The sequence below is a fragment of the Malus domestica genome, chromosome 04 (assembly GCF_042453785.1).
Source record: "Malus domestica chromosome 04, GDT2T_hap1".
In the NCBI taxonomy this organism is placed as follows: domain Eukaryota; kingdom Viridiplantae; phylum Streptophyta; class Magnoliopsida; order Rosales; family Rosaceae; genus Malus; species Malus domestica.
In genome coordinates, this window is record NC_091664.1 from 1,854,426 (window position 1) to 1,878,852 (window position 24,427).

Consider the following 24,427-nt stretch of genomic DNA (forward strand, 5'->3'; position numbering starts at 1 on the left):
GGGACGCGGCGAAACCCCAGGGCTCCTGGCCCTCGACGACCACAACCTGGGCAGCCTGGGTCGTTCGAATGGAACGGCTCTTCGGCGATCAATGGAAGGCCCTCGGCATCTACGACGCCATCCTCCTCTCGTCCATGGATGTCGTCCTCGACAAGGAGCTTCTCCTAGCCGCTCTGTGCTTTTGGTGCTCGGCCACCAACACAATGGTTCTTCCTCTTGGTCCCATTGGTCCCACCATCCTGGATATCACCGCCATTCTGGGGACTTCGGCAACCGGGATCCCTGTCGACGCGACTCTCTCTAGGCACCCGTCGAATATCGATCTGAAGACGCTTTTCGACCGTCGAGCCTTCGAGACCCTGAGCCGTGATGGTCACATCCCGTCGAATGAAGACATTCAGAAGCTCCACAAGAACTTCTGTAATTACAACACCCTCTATCTTCACTTCGCCGGTCGAGGAGAAGAGGACATGCGAGAAGGAGAACATGAAGCCTTCCTCTTCTATTGGTACAACAAATATATTTGTTGTACCAAGTCAAACAAGTGTTTGGTCGAGAACATGCCGGTAGCCGGTAGCCGAAGCCCTGGCTAGTGGTCACGTCCTGGCACTAATACCAACATTCTCGCCCAACTTTTCCGTTGCCTGGCCGAAGCAACCCTCCACAAGGTCGACCCACACCAGAATGGTCCACTCTGGGTCTTCCAGCTCTGGTTACAAGTGTATTTTGCCTCCCTTCGGCCGGCCATAGCTGACTTCACACCAACGGAGGCGCTTGGACCTCAACTGGCCTCTCGACCGATACCTCCCCATCAAGCCGAAGAGGTATTTCGGTACCTCTTCGCTCTCGACGACTTCTCCAACGACGAGTTCCTGATATGCCGTCGTCGAGACTATCCTTCCTTCATCAGGCTGCCTACCTCTACATGGGGCGCAGAGGAGGACGCCGATCTTCGTCAGACCTGGGGGTCGTTTGTGCTTGTTCGCGACCTCCCTCTCGGCTGTGATGGGAAACGGTCGGTTGGGAAGTATATCATCCGAACTTCCTTGCCCGACAACTCGGCTATCTTCAGGGCTGCCCCGTCCCCCTTCTCTCCTCCCGATCAGTCCTAAGCCGTGGACGTGAACCTCGTTCCTCGGAGAAGGAATGTAACACGGCCGTGAGGGAGTTCCAAGAGCGTTGTCAAAAATTCCGTCTTCGACCGGCCACCCCCGAAACCCATTGCACTGACACCTTCGGTGAATGGTGGGAAAATTACACCCAGGAGTTCTTTGGTGCTCCGGTCGAAGAGGTGCTAAACAAACTCTTCGGTGACCGTCCTAAGAGGGCCTCGGCTCCCCAAACTCAAGGTAGTTTTTCATTTATCACCGGTTCCTTCCAACCTTGCATATTGATTTGCCTTACTGAATTGTTTTTATCTTCTCAGGTAATCGACCTTCGAGAAAAACGGACGCTGTTGCCGCGGCCATGGTCGAGAAAAAATCGGCCCTGGTTAAAAGGGATAAAGCTGCTGTTCGGGCCGTGCCGACCAAACGACCTCGCCAAGAGGCCGAGCCGGCCGTCGAACCTCCGCCGCCTGCCAGACGGGTAAAACAACTGGCAAAGAAGGGCGCACGGGAGATCCACATCATCTCTAGTCAAACTACAGGGGCGACGACTCCCAGTGTTTCCCCCTCTCCTGCCGTTGTTCAACCCTCGGTCGAGAAACAGTCCGCCCCAGCCGCAGAGACAGTTCGACCGCTACCTGTCTCTGGGGCTGGTGCACCAGTTGTGCCTCCCTCCGTCGATGAGGCACCCATTCCAGAAAAGGTGGTCTCTGCGACCAAGGGAGCAGCCCCTGAAAATCCAAAACCCTCGGTCTTCATCCTGGAAGAGAGTGAGGGGAGCGACGAGGTCCCGCTGGCAGATTGCCCTCACTCTCGTCGGCAACCTCCCCCAAGGTCAGAGGTGGTGGTTCAAGCCGGCCCCTCCACGGCTGATCGTGGCAAGCGCTCAGTCGAGGAACCAACGGCGGTGGCCGAACCCCTCGCTCATTCTCAGGATCAGGATGTCCCTGCTTCCTCCGAAATGGCTGTTCCGGTCGGCCTATCCGCAGCCGACCGTGGCAAACGCCCGCTCGAGGAACCCGAGGCGACGACGGAATCGCCCATTCATCCTCAAGACCAGGGCTTCCATATTCCTCCACAGGAGGTTACCTCGGCCTTCGTAAGTCCCTTCTATTCTCTCCCTGATTGCTTTTCTGCTTTAGAATTCTAAACGAGGAAAACACTAAATGTCAGGTGCCTGTACCTTCTTTTCACCGACAATTCTACGCGCCGAAGGGCATTATCTATATTTCTTGGCCGCCTCCGTGGCCATCAAACGTAGACAATCTCCATCGACCACGTGAACTGAGAAGCAATTTGAGACACTGGGCTCGGCCATTGAGTTCTTTAGGTTCGAGCAACAATCCTGGAGACATGGCCGAGGTCTCTTCTCGGCAGGTTAAAACGAAACCTTCTTGCTATTCTTGTCGTGACTTCTTTTAAACTTAACCTGGTTTGTATGTGCAGGCTTCATGGGAGGTCGAATTCAAAGCCCTCCTCTCCAGTACAACTGCAGTGTGCCGAAAACACGACCTAATATACCAAGAAAATTAGCAAAGCCTTTAAATAATGATGCCAAATGCATATAGCAACACCTGATCAAGAACTCACACTTGAAGAAAATTCTCAAATGTTTCCTATCTGGCTCAAAGCTCTTAGTTTTGGACGTAATAAAACACAAGAACATATGTAAACCTACAACCCTTTCTAACCAACAAAACAACACTATAACTCAAAGTATATATACTATAGGAAGTCGAACTCACAAACCAACCCATTCGACTCACATGCACTCTTACATATATCTCTAGTGATTTAGGAACACATGCAGAAATAAATCTGGGAGATGCAGAAGGTTAATGATTGTTGTTATTAGTATATATAATGCCACCAGAGAAGCAAGAAGTATACGAAATCATGTTTGGCTGATCAACTTTCATAACACAGACATGTGACCAAGTCAGACTTCCAGTTGAAAACAAACTCTCCAGTTTGTTATCAGTCCTTATCCAAGATGAAGTCTGTTAGGTCTTGTTTAAATTCAAATGTTTGTTACCTGTGTGTTTGTTATCTGTGGTGTTTGAAATTCAAATGTGTTGATACCCAACGTGTAAATAGAGTTTTGAAAACCTGTTGTAATGCTGATGTAATCTATACAGTATAAATACATCAAGTGAAATATTTCCCGAGTGTTCTAAGTTTTACATGGTATTAGAGCCCTTTGTCTAACAACATAACGATCCTACAATTTTTTCTCAGCCCATCGCCTTCAACCATGTCTGACAACAACAACATCATCATTGTTGAAGTGTAAGCATTGTTGCAGATGGAATGAAGAATCGAAGGCCGAAGAATTTTGGTTTTCTGGATTTCTTAGCTCAAGTTGTTCATACTTTGTAATTGTTCTTAGTTGTAATAGACGACGGCTAGGATTAAAACAATTGTAATCGTTAGATGTACGATCGTTATCATAGCAGCTGAAGTGTTTAAGGCCATCTCCAACCTAATGAGGGCCAAATGGTCATATTTAGCGTTATAGCCTTACAAGAAATTATATTTTAATGAATAGTATCAGATCATATTTTTTTACTATCTCCAACTGCGGGGGCCAAAGGGCCATAGGCCAAATATAGCCCTTTCGCAAAAAAATCATCTCCAACCGAGAGGGCCTAAGGGCCATAGGCCAAACATAATTAATATACATTTTATTATTTTAATTGAATTAATATGGTTAATTAAATTAAACTACCATATTAAAATAAGATTTTCGAACATATTTTGAGTGTCACTTGTCACTAAATGAATAAGCCTCTGGATTTCTTATCTTTATATAATCTCAATAATTTTTCAAATAGGATTTTGGGTCACACATGTCGATAACATGAGTAACTCTTCAGATTTCTTATCTTTATGTAATCTCAATAATTTTTCGGATAGGACTTCAAGTGACACATGTCGTTAAAGTGAGTAACTCTCCAAATTTATTATTTTTATGTAATCTTAATCATTTTTCAGATAGGATTTTGAGTGCCACGTGTCGAGATGTAATTGGTTGTGCAAATTTTAGATATGATTCTTATCTACGTGACACTTCTTATCTTCAGCTTCCAATGTTAATAAATTTGTTGGATATTGGGATAGAATTTACACACCTTCATCTTTGCCCTCTCCAATATCTCTTTCAATTCAAGTTTGCAATGAATTCTAACTTTGGATCCTCTTCGCATTCCAAATGGGGGTCTCATCCAATTCTAAATTGGAAGATAAATGGGCGTAAATTAGACGAGAAGATGAGGAGTTCGATGAAGAAGATGAAGCATGGCGCAACACAACATATATGGCAGTAATGGCTAGGGTCATGGCGTGTGAGGAAACTGAAGAACAACCTTAATGGGGTGGCTCTGTTGCTGGTCGCTCTTATAAACCACGAAATAGAGAGATTGCTCATCAGACTCTGATGAACAACTACTTCAACTCCAACTCGGTGTACATAGAAGTCCTGTCGGCAGTTGTACTGGAGAGGAGAGGAGGGCTTTAACCCAGTTACGAGAAGTCCTGTCGCTTTCAACACCGCAGGTGCTTGAGCGCAACGGTCTTGATCTGCTTGGCGCCTGTCTGAATGACCTTGGAGCCGACGGTCGCTTGAGCGGTGATGCCATAGTTCGGGCATCGTCTGCCTTGGAGCGTGTTCGGGAGACCTTTAGTATCTTCCAGACCGCTCTAAAGGCCGAACAAGATCTGCAAGCCGCCACAGCCGTTCAAGACACCCTCCGTCTGCAAATCGACGATCTACGGGCAAAAGGAGAAGCGCTAGCCGAGCTCGATCGTCAGATGGCCGAACTAGCACAACGTCGGTCGGCCATCGCTTCCGAGCTTGCTAAAGACTTCGAGTCAGGCAGCAAGGATCGCCTAACTGAGTATGCGGCAACCAAAAAACGGGTCGAGTGGCTAAAGCTGGACAAAAAGAATCGGCAGGCCGAAGTTATCATGGCCGACGTGCGGTGGTTGGAGTTAAAGGCCTTGCTCAGCACTCTTCTACCCTCTTCTCCTTGAATGATTTTGAATGTAAACCAATCGGCCTACTCATTTTGTAAATGCTTATCCATCTTAATAGACTGGTTTTCTATTCCCGCATTTCCCATGTGACCGGATAATATTTCTTCAAAAACTTCCCATTGATCGGTAATCTGTGAACTACACCGGTTCGGTCTTTAAGATGATACGCCCCTTTTCCGTATACTTTATGCACAATGAACGACCCTTCCCAATTCGGCGACCACTTGCCGAACCTAGGATCTTTTAGTCCTACGGGCAACACCGTTTGCCACACTAATTCACCATCGCCGAATGTTTTCTGTCGTACCTTTTGATTATAGGCTCGCTCGGCAATCTGTTTTTGCGCCACAAGTAAGTTATAAGCGTCAAGTCGAGCTTCTTCCAAATCTTCTAGCTCCTGTCTCATGGACTGATTATATTCGGCGCTAAACAAACTACTTTGTTTAATTAATCGCAACGAATTTATGCTCAACTCGACTGGTAGCACTGCATCGTGCCCGTAGGTTAATGCGTACGGGGTTGTCGCAGTCGCCGACCGGGGCAACGTTCGGTATGCCCACAATGCCTCGTTCAACTTCAAATGCCACATGCCAGGCCTTTCCTTTATTATTTTTTCGATGATGCCGATCAACACTTTATTACTTGCCTCGGCCTGCCCATTCGCCTGTGGATAATACGGTGTGGACTGTTCCAGCCGAATTTTCAAATTTGCCGTGTATTCTTTAAACCTTTCGGCTGTGAAGATTGTTCCATTGTCGGTTATGATCGTTTTCGGTACACCGAACCGGGTCACAATGTGTTCCTCTACGAAGTCCCAAACCTCTTTAGATGTTAACTCGGCGTATGACTTTGCTTCGACCCACTTAGTAAAGTAATCAGTTGCAACTATTATCCATGCATGCTTAGCAGCTCCAGAAGTTGGCGTGATTTTGCCGATTACGTCCATGGCCCATCCTCTAAACGGCCATGGCTTAATGACCGAATGTAGTGACTCGGTCGGGACCCTTTGTACAGGCCCATGGATTTGGCACTGTATGCATCCTCGTGCAAACTCGATACAATCTTTCAGTATTCTCGGCCAAAAATAGCCGTGTCGTCGGAGTAGCCATCGCATTTTCCGTCCGGATTGATGAGCTCCGCAAACCCCTTCATGGACTTCCGAGATCGCCCGAGCACCCTCTTGGGGGCCGAGGCATAGCAGTAGTAATCCATCCTCCCCTTTTCGATATAACTCGTTCTGGTACGTGACATAGTTCGTGGCGTGAACTCGTGTCTTGCGACTATGTTTTCCACTGGGATTGTCAAGGTACTGCATAATGGGTTTTCTCCAATCATCTGGTGTTGCCTCGACGGTGTAAACCTCTATAGTATCTTGTCGGTCTAACAACGAAGGTAAAGACATGACTCGAGTGCGTATTACATCGTCGCGCCGGAAGATTTGCTGGTTGACCAAGGCCGGGTATAATTGTCGTAGCACCGGTATTTCTCGGCCTAGCTTGCCCCTCAGGAGTTGTGCGCCAGAGGCAATTTGAGCCAACTCATCTGCGTCGGTATTATGGATCCGGGAAACATGCTCGAACGTAATACTGTCAAAGGACTCGGCCAAATAGCTGGCAACCATGTGGTAGGGTGCCAGGGTACAACTCATGCATCGAAAAGATCCATTAAGTTGGTTGATCACAAGTTCAGAGTCACCGAGGACGAGGGCACGGGTGACCCGCAAGTCATAGAGGAGGCCAAGGCCGATGATTAAGGCTTCATATTCGGCCTGATTATTGGTGCAGTCAAAATCCAACTTAAGCGAAAAATACCAACGATCATGATTAGGAGATTGAATGACAACTCCAACGCCGGCCGAGGATGAAGTACTGGACCCGTCAAAATACATCGTCCAATAGTTGTCGCGTGCTTCAACCATGCCGATTTCGACATCGGTGTCCCCAAAACCATAGGGGGAAGGATGGTGAGCCAGGAAATCGGCCAATGCTTGGCCTTTGACAGCTTTCTGAGGCACGTATTGTAGGCTAAACTCGGACAACGCCATCGTCCACTTCCCAATTCTCCCTTTTACGATCGGCCGGGTAAGCATGTACCGGATGACGTCGGTCTGGGCAATGACTTGTGTGACCGACGGAAGCATGTAATGCCGGAGTTTGGAGGCGGCGAAGAACACGGCAAGACAGAGCTTCTCCACGGCGGAATAATTGATTTCCGGTGGATTAAGATTTCGACTGAGGTAAAAAATAGCCTGCTCTCGCCCGGCATCATTGTCTTGGGCAAGGAGGCAGCCGATGGACTCTTCAGCCGCCGAAATATATAGTTTGAGGGGTTTACCGCGCCGAGGTGGAACAAGAACAGGCGGCGTTGTGAGGGAGACTTTGATTTGTGTGAATGCCGCCTGATGCTCGGTCGTCCACGCAAATGTTTTCGAGTTCTTAAGTTTCAAAAGCGTGGAAAACGCTTTCATTTTTCCTGCCGAGTTAGCTATAAATCGGCGGAGAAAATTTATCTTGCCGAGTAAGGACTGCAGCTGTTTCTTCGTAGTCGGTGGTGGAGCACTGATGATTGCACGTGCCTTATTCTCATCAACTTCAATCCCACGATGATGTACGAGGAAACCAAGAAAATTCCCGGCCGATACACCGAAGGCACACTTGGCAGGGTTCATCTTAAGGTTGTGCTGACGCATGCGAAGGAAAGCCTGTCGGAGATCGTCCAGATGTGTCCGTCGGCGTTTAGATTTGACGACAACATCGTCGATGTAAACTTCGACGATGGTACCAATTAAATCATGGAAGATGGTGTTCATCGCCCGTTGGTACGTGGCGCCGGCATTCTTGAGGCCGAATGGCATGACAACCCATTCGTAAGTGCCGAGTGCCCCCGGGCAACGGAAAGCAGTTTTGTGCACATCGGCTTCGGCAATAAATATTTGGTTGTACCCGGCATGTCCATCCATAAAGGATAAGATCGCGTGATTTGCCGCGGCATCGATTAACAGATCTGAAATCGGCATTGTATACTCATCTTTGGGAGTTGCCAGATTCAGATTGCGAAAATCGGTACAGATGCGCAGTGCCCCATTTTTCTTTAATACAGGAACGATATTTGCCAACCATTCGACATATCGAGCTGTTCGAATGAATCCGGCTTTCAAAAGCCGAACTAGTTCGTCCTTAACACTGAGTTGTACTTCGGTCGAGAATCGACGAGGTGGCTGACGGAAAGGTTTAAATCCGGGCTTAATACGTAATTCATGCTCGACCAGAGTACGATCTAAGCCGGGCATTTCATGATAACTCCAAGCAAAACAATCTTTGAATTCCGTAAGCAAGGTACGAAACTCGTCTTTCATTTGTTGGGGAAGTAACGCACTAATAAACAAAAGCCGTGGGTCATCGGCCGTCCCAACATTAATCTCTTCTAAAGGGTCCTTAACAAGGGGCCGATGATCTTCGAGCTGGGCCGGGGCGGCTCGAATTTTATCAAAAGATAATACAGGCCCATTATCTCCCTCAGCAAGGAACTCGACGAGGTTGACGCCCGAATTTGGTTGTTTAGATATCGTATACCAATGGGCCAGCAGTCGTTCCATAGTAAATGAAACCGCGGCCCTGCGTGCTTCCCGATCGGTGTCAAACATCAGCTTCGGGGAGGAAGTTAGCTAATCCGAGTCTCGCCGAATCCTGCTGGACAGTCTCGGCGCCAACCTCGATAGCTTTCTGAACGGAAATCTGAGTCGGCTGTCCCTCTTCATTGAAGCCTTGCAAAGTAATGTAGCCGACGTGATCGTCATAATACCGTGCTTGGATCATGTTAGCTTCGAAGGGCTGGCTATCGGCCGGATGAACAGTGACCGATTTGCCGTCCCAAAAGACAAGCACTTGGTACAATGATGAAGGAATACAACTGGTTTGATGAATCCAATCTCGGCCGAGCAGTGCATTATACTCGGTTTTGGAATCAACCACGAAAAAGGCGGTCATATGGGTGCGACCGACAATATTTACAGTTAACGGTAGTACACCTTTGGTATGGGATTTGTCACCGACAAAACTACTCATTGTGATTCCTGACGGAATAAGCTCGTCATTTGAACGGCGCAAGGCCTTCATGATGTTCAGAGGCATGATATTAACGGTAGCTCCACAGTCGACAAAAACTTTAGAAACTGGATATCCCTCGATGTGGGCCGTCACATACAGTGGCTTCAAATGGTGAAGCTTGGCCGACGATGTACGAGGGAACAATTCGGCCAAAGCGGCCTTTAGACTATCATCTTTTGCTGTTGACTCGCCTTCAGCAATCGATACAAAATCAACATGGCCGGGTTCCTCGGCAACCACATCTCCATTAAGGAAATTTGGTTGAGCCGTGCTTGATTGAAAATCGGCAGGTAACACATGGACCATACTGATTTCCATATTATCCAGGACTGAAGGGCCCATCTGGTCAAGACCCCCCTCGTTCGGTTGGTCGGCGATTACGGACTCAGTTGTCGTCAGAGTCAGACAACGAGACTCTTCTGTCCCTTCTTCAATGACGTCACTCGGCGGAGCTGCTTCGGCGACTTGTTGGTTCTGCGTGACCGCCTCAGGTAAGGTTGAGATTGACAATGAACTTGGGATCAGGACCTGAACCTGCTCCTGGTAATGTAGCCGAACATCCCTAGTGTCGAGATAAGCATCCAGACGGGCAATACGTGCGATTTCATCGGTCGTAAGGCCGAAGAGAGAAACCGCCGAAAATACTTCAAAGTGATATCGTAAATACTGAAGGTCCTCCAGCGAGAAAGGAAGGTCGGCGACATCGATATCGGTGTACGGGTCGACTTCAAATCCAAAGACACGAGCTTCTCGTATGTGCTGGAACCTTGCTTTCAATCCTGGATCTGAGGTTTTCTGGATGATCCGCTCAGCATCCGGACAAGTCAGGACAAGATCAATGGTGTCCTGACATGCCTTCGGCAAACCATACAGATCGTTGGCCGAATGTTTCTTATGAAATTCTCGCATATACTCCAAAGACTCCCCAAGGAACGGGGGATACAAATTCCGTCGAATTTTGACCAAAGGTTCTTGTATAACTGGCGGGGATAATTTGCTTTCGACCTCTTGCCTGAAATGTTCAAAGCGTGCCTTCATTTCCCCTGGTCGAATGAGAAGTTTGATCCATTTATCAGCTTCTTCAAACATGGTCTCGACATCTTGATCGACCAGCCGCTTCCCTTGAGCCAACCCTGTCATAATTGCTGGAAGTGGACGCTCCTCATCAGTGGCAACTGTGTCCTTCGGCCGCCACTTAGGGGTCGAAGTTTCTTGGGCTGCTCGTCGGCGAGCCATGCAATCTATCCGTTGATGCCGGCGTTTCTGAGATTTGGACAACGCGGTGTAGACGCCCTTCGAAGAATGGTATGTATACCAACGTTGATCTCTAGGCTCGGGAGGCTTGAAGGTCTTTTGGCTCCGCAATGATCCTGAACTGCTAGAATTACGCTTATAGTAATCATCGTCATAAAATGAAGCATCAAAATCGAGGCGCCGCCTGACCGGGGGTGTCTCTTCCATCCGTACTTTAGGACCGAGCCTCTAAAAAACCCCGTGATGTTGGCCTTCATTGGCTACCTTTTGCCGAGTTACGGCCACAGGTTGCGAAGAGGGCTTCTCCTCTGGTTCACTATCGACCTTCGCTCTACATTTCCTGAACAAAACCGCCGTCCCACTGTCTTCATCGGTGCTATAATCCATCATAGGTTTGACAATAGCGGGCCCCGTTAAAGCCGTAGGTGGTTTGTTTGAACGAAAATCGGCCATGAACCGTGGCCGAAAATTCTGATTCCGTGGGCGTTGCGTCTCAACCACTTCGGCCTTGCCTTTCCCTTTGTCCTTGGGTAGGTACGCGTCGACCATATTTACTGTTGCCGTGGGGAACGGATCAGTATCAACACTCATCCTCTTCTCGGGAAACTTCAGTTTGCCATTATCAATCCAGCTTTGGACGTTATCGCGAAATACGACGCAATTGTTTGTCGTGTGTTTGCTCGAATTGTGGTATTTGCAATACACCTTTCCTTTAAGCTCTTCGGCCTTAGGAATGTTATGACCAGGCCGAAGCTTAATGATTCTTGCTGATAACAGTTGGTCAAAAATTACGTCAGCCTTGGTAATATCAAAAGTATAAACCTTTGACGGTTTTAATGTTCCTTCAGTGGCCGAGCGACTTTTGGCTTCTCTAGAATCAACCTGAGTCAATGCCTTGCAAATGTATGGCTTATCTATCACTATCTCAGCCGCATCCACACTAACGCATTCATCCTCGGTTGATGCATAATTGACAGTAGGGTTCTTGTAAATCGTTCCCCGAGTTGGAGTCTTCGAAGTCTTTTCCTCGCGGAGCAAATAATCATACTGCTCGACATGTTGGGCTAATTCGTACATATCCCGAAAATTTGCCCCCAAGAATTTCTTTTTGTATTCAACGTCGAGGCCGTTCAAAGCAAGCCTGACAAATTCGACTTCGGGTAAAGGCACTCGGCACCAATTCCTAGCTGATTTGAACCTGGTAAGATAATCCATTGGTGACTCATCAGATGCTTGAGCCATCCGTGCTAATGAAGAGACTGACATCTCCATCCCCGGCCGATAAAACTGCTCGTGGAATTTCTCGACCAACTCCTCCCAGTTTTGGACGGAATTAGAAGGAAGATTGATGTACCAGGCAAATGCCGAGCCGGTCAATGAAAAGTTGAACAGCCGTAACTTATGGAAATCACTATTAACATCTCCGCATTGCGCGGTGAAACGAGCCACGTGTTCCAACGAAGACAGGGACGATTCACCGGTAAAAAGACTAAAATCTGGGATCTTGAAACCCTTCGGGTATCCAAACGTTTCTACGTAAGCTGGGTACGGGTGAATAAACTTGGGAAACTTCGGCCCTTTCTTCATGGCCGAGTCGATCATCCGCTGAACTTCGGTCATATCAACAGGTGTTGCTTTGATCCTCTGGTCGATTCCGTCTGACCTACTATTCGACCCTCCTCCTTTTTCCAGGTTAATTGGTTTGAGTGGAGCAAGAATAGGCTCGGCCAGTACAATCGGTACCGGGTTATTTCCTGGTGGACACTGTTGGGGAAGCTCGAAAGGCCTGCTGCCACCAACTTTACTAACTAGCATTTCGAGCAGCCTGGTTTGTCGATCATTGGAACTGAGTATCGCGTCATGCAGCTTGTCAATGCCTCGACTAAACGTCTGCTCGACTGACCGAGACTACTCGTCTAGTCGCTTTCGGAGAAACGACCTCGTTGGTGGGTCAGATCCTTCACCACCATCCTCGTCACACTCCTCTACTATCCCTTCATTGAGAACGCATGTGTTTCTGTTAGGGATTTCTAAACCACGGAGTTGACCGCCGAGATTAACTTCTCTCTCTCGGCGAGTCGCACTCGTGGACTCAGGTGTCGTAGTGCTAAGGGGATTCTGCGCATGTGGCACACTCTGTTCTATGCTCTGACTCGGCAAATCGGCTGTCGACTTTCCCATAGCTGTTTTCTTTTTTACCGATCGTGTTTCAATTGGCATGAACTTCGTAGTTTAGCACTGGGTCCCACTGGGCGTGCCAAAATGTTGACCCTAGAAACTACAAAGCCTACGTGGCGCGCAGGCCGAGTAATTAATGAGCTAACTACGTCATTCGGTGAATGCGGGGCGTGCCAACTCGTCGGCCGAGCTCGGCCGAGGAGTAAATTTGTTGATGTTGCGTTGGGTCGCGCTACTGACTTCTGCATCTTGCGATTGCGGCCGAGAAAGGAACACGTCTCGGCCTCTTGGGCTCTCGAACCTGAAGACAAGGTTACTATTCTTACGAAGTTCGATATCAAATTCGGCTTTCAATGTGCCGAATGTAATAACTGTAACACCTCACTTCGCCGAGAAGGCTGATGAGATGACCTCGACCAATAAGGATTTAGAAACCCTTCTCGACCGAGACTTGGATAGGTAATCAATCGTTCTCGCCGCAGTGCTGTTGATGCCAACGGAAGATACTGCGAGACCGACTGACTCTACGGTGACAGAGCTATCTATGCCGACTTAAGATATCACCGGTTGCTTCCACAGTGCTGTTGATGCCAACGGAAGATGTGTCAGCGAAAAAGGAAAAAGAAAAATCACAAGTTGTGAGAGTTTGCGCAGGGCAATTTTGTATTGATTTGTAGGGGGCTTTCTCTGTTGCTGAATGTCTTGTATTTATAGTAGCAGAACATCGAGCCCGAGTTCCAATCCTATTCGGACTAGGTTTCCTTCTCCGGATTAACATCCCTTCGATCAGTCCTATCTCCGCTAGGACTACGAACCTAGTCCTTAACTGAGCCGGATTCCCTTTCTAGATTATTGATCTCGTCGAAAGTCCCTATTGTACTAAGACTCGACTTGCGTTCTGATTTAACCGACTTAGGCTTGGAAGCCCATGAGCTGAACGCTCCATGACCCTTTCGCCGCACGGCTTCTCGGGCCGAGAGTGATTCTACCCTCGGCCCAAACTATTATTTTGGGCCCAAACACTTACATAAGAAGCCTGCAAATGTTTGAGTCAAGTTGAAGGAGATTTCAAGCTTGAAAATTGCTTTTCCGAAGCATATTCGCTACGTTGAGATGTTGAGGCTGGACATTTTGCGGGGCATTGCTCTCTTTCTAGATGTCGACTTCGGTCATGTTTACGCTTGGTTGCGGTTGGAAGATAACGTTCAACAATTAGCAATGTTTGGCATCAGAAAATCTTAAATTGAAGCGCCGAAGACGTCACTGCATGGTTATGTTCTGCTATGATGATAACCGAAAGATTTAAGCTAAAACCTCTCACTTACAAGTAAAGAGAAATACTAGTCCAGAGTTGAATAGGTTTTAATTGAAAATCTTCCCTTTCCTTTTGTCTTTGTCATCCACTCATAATACCTATAAGTCTTCCTCTCAAGAGAATATGTAACAACCCGTCTTGATTATTTTTACGGATTTTGGAACGAGGGCATTATGAACTTTTCACGGGTGAAAGATATTTTCAGGAGTTTCTTTTGGGGCTTTAAATTGTGAGCCCGGTGGGACCCACTTGCTTTTTGGTCCCCCGATCTCCTTTCTTTTTTGGTTGCCACGTGGCTTTCCATCTTTCTCTTTCTCTCTCATTCTCTCATTCTCTCCCTCACTTTTCTCTCTTCTCTCATCTCCCCTGTGCTCTCCCCTTTATAGCGACCCACACCCACACACCATACACCTATCTCTCTTCCCCCAAGCACCTCGCACAACACATAAGAAACAACTTAGGCATTGGGGGGTGTTGGTGAAGGTTGAATCAAGAAAACGACTCGATGAGGTAGTTTCCAGAATTTTCGACGAGCTTGACGGCTTCGAGCCGATTTCCCACCAACCTCAGCCACCACTTGTGAAACAAAAGGTAAAATCCTAATCTACACTCGTTAAGCTTCATTTTGGTAGGTAGATCGTATCATAGGGTTGTGTATCGGAGTTGAACGGAGCTTAGGAAGCTCCAGCTTCCTCCTTCACGAATTCGGCCAGAAAACCGGGTCAACCCGACCTAATAGCCCTGAACCCAGACCCATTGAACCCAGGCCTTCGGCCCAAAGAACCCAAGCCCAAACCCTAAGGAGCCTAGCTATTTTGCGTGAGCCCAAAACCCAAATGGAACCCCATCCTTTGGGCTATGGAACCAGGCCAGTTGTGAAGCCCAAGCCCATTGAACTAAACCCTAAAACCTATTAGGCCCAAGCTCAGGAACTAAGCCCAGACTCAGACCTGGATCTGTGTCACATCCCGGCCCGGGGCGGACCACTTCCCGAGCCCGCTCCACCACGGTAGCACGATATTGTCCGCTTTGGGCCCCGACCACGCCCTCACGGTTTTGTTTCTGGGAACTCACGAGCAACTTCCCAGTGGGTCACCCATCATGAGAGTGCTCTAGCCCCCTTCTCGCTTAACTTCGGAGTTCCAACGGAACCCGAAGCCAGTGAGCTCCCAAAATGCCTCGTGCTAGGTAGGGATGTGAATATATATTTAAGGATCGCTCCCCTAGGCGATGTGGGATGTTACAATTTGGCCCAACCCAGTCAGATCCTAGGATCTTAGGTCGCGCGTGGGTACCTGCCTTGGCCGGTGTGTGGAGCATATGAGCCTCTACCGGAGATATTGTGCCTGCGACTTTTCCGGCGAACTTTCTGGCGACCCATAATGGCGAGTAGTCCCTTGGGCCGCCACCCCATGGCGGCGCGTGGGGGTCCTCCCTTATGTTTTTCAACTTCCTGAATCTATTTATGACATATGTTTCCTGAAATTCAATTGTTTGAGTATAGTTTTATTAATTGGACCCTTTATGTGCTTAGGTGCATTTATTATGGCGTTTCCGTCTTCACTAGTTTGCATGGCTCTTCGACGGTGAAGTATTTGTGAGTGGACCCATTCCAAAATGCATAATTTTGCTATTAGAAATGCATACATGAACAACATGATTTAATGGTTACGTTTTATGAGTAAATTAGATTTTACTTCTTATGAGATATCATGCTTTACTGAGAATATTTTGGAATACCATGCTTTATCGATTTCATGTTCTTTATAGTATATATAATGGATGACTACATACTATGAAGATGTTTTGAGATATGATGTTTGCGCTACTAAGCTCCGTTGAGATATATGTACTTATGTTGGAAAGATTATATTAAATGTTTTTGTGCTTATCTAGTGGTCACTGTTCTGCCTACGGGCATATGTCTTGCCTTCAAGCGATTATGATACCACTATTTAGTACACTATATATGATATATGTTTTATGAAAGGTTTTATGGCATGCTAGGGTTTTCGGAAAACCTATTATATATTATACTATTGAGTTTTCATAAACTTTGGGGGTTAGTACATTGATGAATAACTGTTTCAATATTACTAATATATCAACTTGGTCCACTTATGTTTTGTTTGTGCCCCCTCAGGACATAGAATCGAGGCGTACAATCTCGGCGTCAAAGCACTCCACATCGGCATCTTCAATTCTTCTCGATGTAGGACCCATTCATTTGTTCATTCAATTTTATATTATTTCTTTTTAGTGTTCTAAATTAGTTGAATGCTTTGAACACGGTTCTCATTTGTATATTAATTATATTTAAATTTATAAGTCTTATTTATATTCATTGGTTCTCATGCATATTAGTATGGCTTCATCACCTTCGGATGTCGGTAAGCACGTGCCTACCCTGATGTTTGGCGGATATCAGGGTCGGACATGTCAGAATATCCAACACCAATATGCACTGTTATTTGTTAAGCACCCCCACCCACCTAGCTCTCTCTTGCATATTTTCATTTGGTAAGTGATTTTCACACTTACGTTTACTCCTTTTGCACTTTTGCTCTTGTTTCTATCCCTTGATACTCTTTCGGTTCATTCAATTCAAAGGTTAAAAAAAAAAAAAAAAAAAAAAAGAGATGTGCATAATAAAAAAAAAGGTGTACGAAAATCATTTTCCCATTTTCATTTCTCAATTTACTGATACCCCACTAACTAGTCTACTGTTACTAACCATTTCTGCATCCTTAACCTTTTTCTTTCTAGAACCTGAAATTCATCAATCTAATCTCTCTTTTGGGGTTTATTGTCTCTCCAAAAGATGAGCAAAGTTGCATTGGAAAAAATGTTTGCACCAGTATGGCCAATCAATCATGCATAATATTATCCCTCACACAAGAACATCTATCATTGGAAGATATTTTTTAGTGTGCTGAAACATAGTTCGATACACCAAACGTTGATAATACAATTGTTCAAAGTTTTTTTTGTACAAATTTCTAATCAATTGTATTATGTCGACACAGTGAAGAACTTCTCCATCATTGAAACTTATAGAAACAAAATAAACCCTAAAATCAGCAAAATTTACCCCCCTAAAACCAAAATTCATGTAACCAGCACCAATCCCACATTCATAAAAAGGGTAAAAAAAATCAGATCTCCCATTAAAATCATGCTATTCATACATGATCTAGTATATAACATTTCAAAACATGGGTTCTCAAATATACAATCACACCCAAAACCCCCCCATCACAATCCAACATCACCAGATTTGAATGAAAGCACTTCTAGTTCCATTTATCTCCCAACTAGGGTTCCACATCCTGTAATTATATCGAATTCTGATGTCAATTACCTCTTGCACATCCCGTGATGACCTCGCACCCTCTGTTGTACGGATTGGCCGCCACAGCGTGACAGTTGTAGTAGGAAGCCCCTGGTGTTCCACAGGGAACCGAGTCCCTCTTGAGAGTCCCGTAGCTTATGTACTTCTTCTGCATTGCCAGAATCCTCCTGCTGCTCTCTGACTCCATCTCCGGCTCTGTCAAACACTCCCCAAGGTTCTCGCTGCAGCCACTTCTTCCCGCCATGGCAGCCTCGATTCCGCTCCCTTTGAGTGAAACCCCATTGCAGATTGGGAAGTGGGTGTGGATTACAAGGAGGGATACGTAGAAAATTATAGTGGGTTTGGGCATTTTTTCCTTCTTTTTGTTTTTTTGTTTTGTGGGTTCTTTGTTTTTGTGGATGGTCGTTGGACTGTGGAAGGAAAGGAAAGGAAAGCAAAGCAAAGTGAGATTCAAGTGGTTGGAGGGTTCATTAAATGGGCTATGAGACATGATCATGGTTTTAGCATAGACATGTCATGTGGGACGAAGGAATTAATGGCGATTCAATATCTCGTGAACCCACTCTATTAATTTATTGGGTATTGCATTTAGATTCCGCACCGCACAATCTAAAACTGAAGTACAACGTGTATTAGATCAACAGAACGTTACTCAAAGATAGATGTGCCTAATGGATGTCGAACCATTGTCTTAGAACCAGAAGGATGGGACACCATTAACGTGCATCGGACAACACTCGAAAGTAGGCTTGCCACACCTAGTGGTCAATCCCATTCAATGGCGGCTAATCAATCATCTGCTCCTACTCATAAGTGTGGCAGACCTGTTAGTTCAAATGATTCACAACTGTGGAAAATGAAACCAATAGCACAAACTAGGAAACTAGTGTAGATCCGACTATCGCTTACTCAATCTAACTTCTAAATTATAAAAGCGCCCTTGAAAAGACAAATCCACATACTCCAATCTAACGTCAGCGCCATGAATTTGAGTTTGGACCCAAAATTGACATGGCTGGGGCCGTAACTGGTCAGCCTTGGCAAACTGAAAATGAGTAGAAGGGTTTTTTGGTTCGGAATTGGGTCTAGCCTTAACAATTAAAGATGTGTGGAAGATCGTCCAAAATCTTGCGATTATTTGTATGAAGAATAAATCAATTGTTACTTTTAAAAGAAAACTAATAAAAAGAGCTTGAAAACTTTGAGTTTTAAGACAAAATAAAGAGTAAAGTGAATAGTACCAGGTTTGACTTTTTAATGTGAAAATGTGGTTTTTCGTTAAAATGAACAGTATTTAAAACTTCCTACCATTAATCCATTGTGAACACTTTTGACGGGCTCACCTGTTCATTTGAATAATTGAAATGTCTTCTGCATTAAAAGATGGAGTGTCGACAATGGCTATCAAACGACAAACTAAAAACGAAATGAGTATCAAACAGGCCTTATAATAACATTTTCTTTTTGTTATCGGAAAGACAATATTTCATTAAGACCGGCTAAACCGGATTAGAATCATGAAAACGAAGGTCTCCAATGTAACCAGAGGCTCCTCAAACCAAACCATATCAAGTAACAAGAAATCTGCATAACTATCATATTACCACGATTCGAAGCCGGCTAGTAATATAAATATAGTTGCTACAGTATTGTATTTTGACCATTTATGAAAACACACCAAACATTGAACCTAAATTGAGGAAAACTTGAGCAATGTGGGAAAAAAGGTACTCAATGAGCATACCCAAAAAAGCAGATTAGATTTCACACAATCTCAATACATCTCTACACATCAGGAAACCAAATTAAATCTAAAGAGCGGGCGATGACAGAATAAGGGGCCAAGCGCATGGTGTTTACAAGAATATAAACTAGTTGTCAGCATGACTGCTTGAACAATCGATGTATTCCGATTGTTGGAATGTAGAACAGAGACCTGTAAAATAAAAATGAAAACTATGATATAACTTATAGGCTAAAAGATCGGCTTTTAGCATATCCTATAAAAAATTGATTCGGTATGAACTAACAGATCATCACAAAACACCAAATTTCAGGTTGAGATCGATATTTTGTTTTTCTATGTGATCACTTAATGTGCACAAAAATTTAGCACGGGAAACGGATACATCAAGGATAGATACACAAACAGAATCTAATGTCAGACAAATTGTGAATTGCCCAACTATTTATCAGTTAGAAATCTATAACCATGCACTAAAAGTGTGTTGTTGCAGCATATGCATCAATACCACACTGCTAACACTGAGACAGCTTTATCAGAATACGCTAACATGACAATGAACAGTAGCCAGTGATGACTAAAAACTAATTGCATATTGGCATGAACTTATCCAACCAATAACAGGCAATGTCATGTCAAGTTTCAGATCTTATATAATGTGAATCTTACAAATCAAGGGAGACAGGAGAGAGCTTTGTCGTGAACCTGGATCAGTTCTTCACCACGACTGCAGTACTTAAAGAGTGAGTGTTTCCGCATCCTTGACAGTTCTGGACATTCCATGGCCGAACCTTCCATCATCTTGCTCATCATATGGATTTCCCCTATAATTAGAACTCGCTTCTTCATTCTCTGAACAGCCAGGTCTTTCAGTTAGGAACTGTTCCCAGAAAACATCGTTTACTCTAACAGAAACCAGTGCAGGTGCTTGATTGTTATGTGTGGCTTCTGGGAAGGAAGTTTTAGGTTTGTCATCATCAGCTAGATTTTTTTTTGTAAAGGCTCTTAAATCCGGTTCCTTGCCATTGTCATTTAGCTCTGATGCTGCAGATTTGTTGATATCCTGACCTACTTGGGGTACTGCAGCTGAATAGGGACTATTATTGACTTGCGACGGAGTAGATGCAAGAGTGAGATTTAACTGGCAGGATATATGACCATCACCTTCTTCATTAGAAGGCAAACCTGGCTGCAAGGAATGACGTATAGGGCTTCCAACAGTTGGTGCCTTCAGCAATAACAACGAATCCATTTTGAATGCAAAAGATGTTCCGGTATCTGAAAGTTCTAAGGTTTCAGGTGCAAATAAAAGCCCTTCTGTTCTCATCTGTGCACCTTTAAGTTCTTCAGATATTTTCCTAGTTGAACTACCCCCATCTTCATTGGAACTCTGCGTGCTAAGCGAAACCAAGTTCATGTCTGAAACAGCTGGTGATAATTCTAGTCTAAGTTTACTTGAGAAGTCTTGGTGGAAAACATTTCCAAACTCAGATCTGGAACTACTTTGGTTATCCACAAAACCATTCTCCACGACTGGTTGTAGGTTTTCAATGTCAGGCAATCGCCTTTTCTTATTATATGCTGAGAAATCCATAGATTCAATTTTTCTAGAGAGGTGTTCAATAAAATTAGGGTTGTGAACAGCCTCATCTAAGAATGTCAGCAAATTCTTCTGCCGTTGTTCCATACCACTCACCCGCTGTGCTAAGTTTTCCAACTGAAGCTTAGCTGCAGATTGCTGCTGTTTGAACGTTGAAATACTTGCCTCGAGTGTGTCCTTATCATGTGAAAGCTTCTCTATTTCGTCATCAAGAGCTGCTCTTTCTGGATCAACCATAGAACCTTGAGGATTGCTGTGGCTGTGAATGGGTTTTCTGCGGTGGATATTCTTAAGAAGATGCTTCTGATCTTGTATGAAGTCTTCATTAGCAAATTCCCATCTCTCAGGATCACTCTTTCGAAATCCCTGCGACAAATTCATGTCCAAAAATACTAAGTTAAATTATATCGACAGTCACTTCCGACAATATAAAAATGATGATTACCTGGAGATGATACATTAATTATTGTACAATGTATCTGAAAGAAGGTGAGTGCCAAAAATACTGAAATTCATGCATTCAAAAATACAACCAAGGAAGGACTTATGGTTTAATTATTGTACAATGTATCTGAAAGCCAGTTCACTACAGTCACTCCCTGTAACCTCTTGTTGCTTGAAAACCTCAATAGGCAGCCGAAGCAGATTTGGTATCTGTATCACTAAAAATGTGCTAAAGGTTTTATAGTCCGGATTGCAAAGCAATGTATTGTTCTAAAAGCGGAACAAAAGAAAGGAGAGAGGTGCCAAAGAATTTTGATAACAGTTTCATCGATCAAGAATATACATTGGGCTTTTTGGATGCGCTCCCACGTAATCGAAACTACAGACCTAAAGTATCCCTCTTTTTTTCTTAATTTTTGATGACGAACAAATGTACTGGAAGCAACAGAAAATACAAATTACATCCACAATCAACCACCATTTTCAAGTCTGCACATTTAGAGGAAAACATCATCTCCCTAAGATAGGAGGAACCGAAAAGCCCTGCAATGTCCTAAAACTGCTAATACTTCGAAGGCTTTTTAGTCAAAATGTTCCTGAGATTTTCATAACACATAACTTTGGTCCTTGAGATTTAAAATCAATAAAAGTACCCTGAGATTGTCCACCATCCATTATTTTGGTCCTTCCATTAAAAATCTCTGGTCCCTGAGTTTAATGGAAGGACCAAAATGATTGATGGTGGACAATGTCAGAGACCAAAGTTATGTGTTATGCAAAGCTCAGAGACCAAAATTATGTGTTATGCAAATCTCAAGGACCAAAGTTATGTGTTATTCACTCAACTTAATGGAGTTTTTTAACGGAACAACCAAAATAATGGTTGGTGGACAATCTCAGTAATCATTTCTATTGATTTTAAATCTCAAGGACCAAAGTTATGTGTTATGCAAATCTCAAGGACCATTTTCACTAAAAAGCCTACTTGAAAACAGGGAAGTGGAAACTAGCAACAATCCAAACAAAGAACAGACTAAATCTCCAATCACCCAACACAGAATTACCAAAACACGAAAATTCTCCGAGCACCTAAATCAAAATCTTAAGAGGCAGGAGCTTACGTATGTATTGAGCTGACGAATGAAGCTGGAGAAGTTGTTGTGCTTGAAATAGGTGGGGAGCAGAACCCGGGAGAACTCGGGCGGGTTCCAGACGACGAAGCTCTTCTTGTTCGAGCTCCACGACACGATCTCGTCCGTCGCGGAATCGTCCACCATGTTGTACGTCTTCAGCAGAAACGGCGCCGGGCCACCGCCTCCGCCGGCAGTCGAGCCTCCTTCCATGATGGAGAGTCGGGTCAGGGTTTGGGCGGACTCGATTGGAATCGGTTTTGGGATCCGATTGGAACGTTCGAGAGAAATGGAACAAATTTGACGACAGACGCGAGAGAGTGGAATCGGTTTTGGGATCCGATTGGAACGTTCGAGAGAAATGGAACAAATTTGACGACAGACGAGAGAGAGAGAGAGAGAGAGAGAGAGAGAGAGAGAGATAGAGAGAACGTTCGAGTCGAGACGCCGCCGGTTGGCAGAGTTGACTTGAGTGCATACGTGTACGGTTTTGGTATGTCTGTCGCCACGTCATCATTCAAATACAGAACAACACACCTTTTCTGATTGGTTATAAATAAAAATACGGTCAACTAGCGTGTAACTTTATTTTAATATAGGAAACATTTTTGCTCATCACTATTTAATGTGGTGTATACTCATCATTTTATTTATTACCGTTAGATGAGTTTGAATTTCGAGATTCGTGTAATGAATAAACACAAATATCAAAATTCAAACTCATCTAACGGTGATAAATAGAATGGTGAGCATACATCACATAAATGGTATTGGAGATGCGAATGACGAATGGTGAATATGTATATCTCTTTACACGGATGGGCCCAGGCCTGGTTGAGTTGGGCTATAGCCCAATCGATAATTCTAGCCAATAATTATAAAATAGACCCATCAGCCCAACCTAAATATTTAATTACGCATATACCATCCAGCCCAAACAAATTTATTAGTTCATCTCACGTGCGCGCTCTCTCTCTCTCTCAATAATTTTTTGTCATCCTCTTTTTTTTTCTTTTTTTCGTATTTTCTTTTGTCTTTTTCTCTGTATAATTCGAAATTGTGAATTTTGTGTTTTTCCACATTCAATTTTGAAATTTTTTTTTTCATCCGTTCAGAAATATAAAAAAAACAAAAAAAAGAAAAAGATTTGTCTATTTGGTCCAAAAAAAGAGGAGAATGCGAATTTGCTTCAAAGAGTTTTCAAGTAACTGTTTTACATCTCTCTCTTAATAATTTTTTGTTAATTATACATTTATACTAGAGGGATGAAGGGAAAATGTAGTAGTAGAAGGCATGGGTGTTATATATATATATATATATATATATATATATATATATATGACATGGGTGTTTTTATTTTAATTTTGTTTTTAATTAAATTAATTTTTTTAGTACAAGCGATTATTTGTTTATTTTATTAATTTATAACATAGATTTCCAATATACTATCAAATATAATTAATGCTCGATAAATATATAAGAGCTCGATTACTTAACAGTAATGTGAATGAAAAAAGAGTGAACGAGTTTAACTCATGACTTCCTCCGCTTTTACTTGCATGTAAGAAATTAAATCCGTAATGAGATGTCTTAAGTCCATGTTTACAACTCTGCTTCCAAAATTGGAAACATAACAAACTGAAGTATGTTTTAAGGTATTTATACACAAGTTTATGAAAGGGACTTCTTCCAATAAAAGGCTATGGCATCTAAAAGTGCCTTGAGATTTTAAAGTTTCTCGTCTAAACATAATGTATCTCTCTTTTTTTGTTGAGAAAATCAAATATTTTTTTACTCAATTGGATAATTCTAACTTGGAGTCTTTTTGGTCTTGTTTGGTATAGAAAATTGAACTGAAATAGTTAAAGCTCTAAGTTCAAGACATACTGAAGGTAGATGAGAATGATTTTTCATTTTGAGGGGATTTGACATGAAGGATACTTCTTTGTTTTGATTGTCTCATTTTGGGGAGGATTAGAATGATGGGAAACTTCTTCTTTCAATAATCCATTTCCTACCTTCAAGTGGGTCAAAATTTATTTTCATTCTTCAACATACCTGAAAAATTCTACATGATCTATTCCGATCCAATCCTCTACACCAAACATTCTTTTAAAAAAAGAAATCCCGCTAGACGAAAAGTTGTAATACTGCTAATAACCT

At 44.0% G+C, this 24,427-nt stretch overlaps 2 protein-coding genes across 4 annotated transcripts; both read right to left on the minus strand.

Moving 5' to 3' along the window:
- Nucleotides 1-5,208: 5,208 nt before the first annotated feature.
- LOC139195394 (uncharacterized) lies at nt 5,209-7,608 on the minus strand. The gene is made up of 2 exons (XM_070820922.1): nt 5,854-7,608; nt 5,209-5,475 (listed from the first exon to the last, which is right to left on the minus strand). Exons 1-2 carry the CDS (start codon nt 7,606-7,608, stop codon nt 5,209-5,211), a joined length of 2,022 nt encoding a protein of 673 aa, XP_070677023.1.
- An 11,338-nt stretch (nt 7,609-18,946) lies between these two features.
- On the minus strand, nt 18,947-22,717 carry LOC103443410 (heat stress transcription factor A-5-like). 3 transcript variants are annotated; one of them, XR_530497.4, is made up of 3 exons: nt 22,256-22,714; nt 19,760-21,056; nt 18,947-19,282 (listed from the first exon to the last, which is right to left on the minus strand). XR_530497.4 is itself a non-coding variant. In XM_008382246.4 (3 exons), the coding sequence occupies exons 1-2, from the start codon at nt 22,475-22,477 to the stop codon at nt 19,827-19,829; spliced, it is 1,452 nt and encodes a 483-aa protein (XP_008380468.1). In that variant the 5' UTR covers nt 22,478-22,717; the 3' UTR covers nt 18,947-19,282; nt 19,796-19,826. The 3 variants fall into 3 exon arrangements, 2 of the variants coding, with proteins under 2 accessions (XP_008380468.1, XP_008380467.1); XM_008382246.4 differs by having other exon boundaries at nt 19,796-21,056; nt 22,256-22,717; XM_008382245.4 differs by lacking the exon at nt 18,947-19,282 and having other exon boundaries at nt 19,398-21,056; nt 22,256-22,702.
- Nucleotides 22,718-24,427: the final 1,710 nt, after the last annotated feature.